The 1157-nt window shown below is 49.9% G+C and overlaps 1 protein-coding gene across 1 annotated transcript; it reads right to left on the bottom strand.

Moving 5' to 3' along the window:
- Positions 1 to 185: 185 nt before the first annotated feature.
- On the bottom strand, positions 186 to 644 carry Pmar_PMAR008859 (hypothetical protein; the record flags this gene model as incomplete). Its single annotated transcript, XM_002769764.1, has 1 exon — positions 186 to 644. A coding segment is annotated over one exon (459 nt), but the record flags the coding sequence as incomplete, so codon positions are not given.
- Between the last annotated feature and the right edge of the window lie 513 nt (positions 645 to 1157).

The raw sequence follows: 1157 nt of genomic DNA, 5'->3' as shown, positions 1-1157 counted from the left end.
GCATCGTCAGACTTCCTGTAATAGATGTAATCTTGCGTGACGTACGCCACATCGAAACCCAGCCGACCATTTACGGCGAAGTCGTAAACGAACTTTCGTTTGCTCTTACCAGGAGTCCACCTAACAATATGGCCTTCTTCAGGGGAACCTTGTAAAATATAGAGGTCACCACGGGCGAATTTGACTCCTTCGGGATGGTCGAGATGCGTTTCATCATCCGCAGCAACACCATCGGGATTACCAGCAACAAGCCTCTCAGGGTAACTTGAAGAAGTCACATCAAAGCGATAGACCTGATTCATCTTTCTGTCGGACACATGAAGATATTTAGCTGAGCTGTCGAAGATGAGAGCTGCCCAATCGTGGGTATTTTCGGCCGCTCGGATGACGACGAAATCACCCGCAAGAGGCGGTCGGCGATTGCCGGGGGTACCATACATACGAATCTCGCTATCAACGATTGCGAAAACATAAGTGTTTCCGCTGGTAGAGTATAGGTCAATCGATGTTGCCTCTCCAGTGAATATCTCGACCGCCAACCCTTTCTCATCGAATGGGGCCTTCCACACCTTATATTCCTTGGTAGGTTTGTCTTGACCAGCGATATACCAATTATCAGAATTGTCGAACGCGAAGTCGACCATAGATATCCCACGAGCTGGTAAGCCCAGGGCTTTCGTCGTGGTAATCTGATCCGCTTCGTGAGTATCACACCAGTATGACCATCGTATACCCAAAAACCCCAAGGAAAACCGGTGACACTAACGAGCTCCGTTCTCATAGTCGGGTGCAATATCCGACTCAATGGTGGGCCATAAACCTGCGGTACTCTCGGACAAGCTCAGGCTGAGTGCGCTCTACTCACTTTGTAAGCCGCCTCCACGACATGGACTAGCTCCACTGCCAGTAAGGAGTCCTCGCTATGCTCAATTTCCATCTGCTATCGATACAATACGTACCATGACGCGACCTAGCAGCATACATCCTTCGGCGCCTTGAGTATTTTCAACAAGAACAGCTCTAGGCTGGATCCCTCCCGTCGTAAGCAGCCCAGAGTAACCTGCTAGTCTGCTATCAAGTTGCACCGACGCGGACTGACTCGACTTACTTCTCGGAGTACTCGAAGTATATGCAGACACGTGTAGACTCTAGTTCTC

This window comes from Perkinsus marinus (genome assembly GCF_000006405.1).
Source record: "Perkinsus marinus ATCC 50983 genomic scaffold scf_1104296964934, whole genome shotgun sequence".
Lineage (NCBI taxonomy): Eukaryota > Perkinsozoa > Perkinsida > Perkinsidae > Perkinsus > Perkinsus marinus.
The sequence above is the reverse complement of the archived record's forward strand: the minus strand, read 5'-3'. Positions and strand labels throughout refer to the sequence as shown.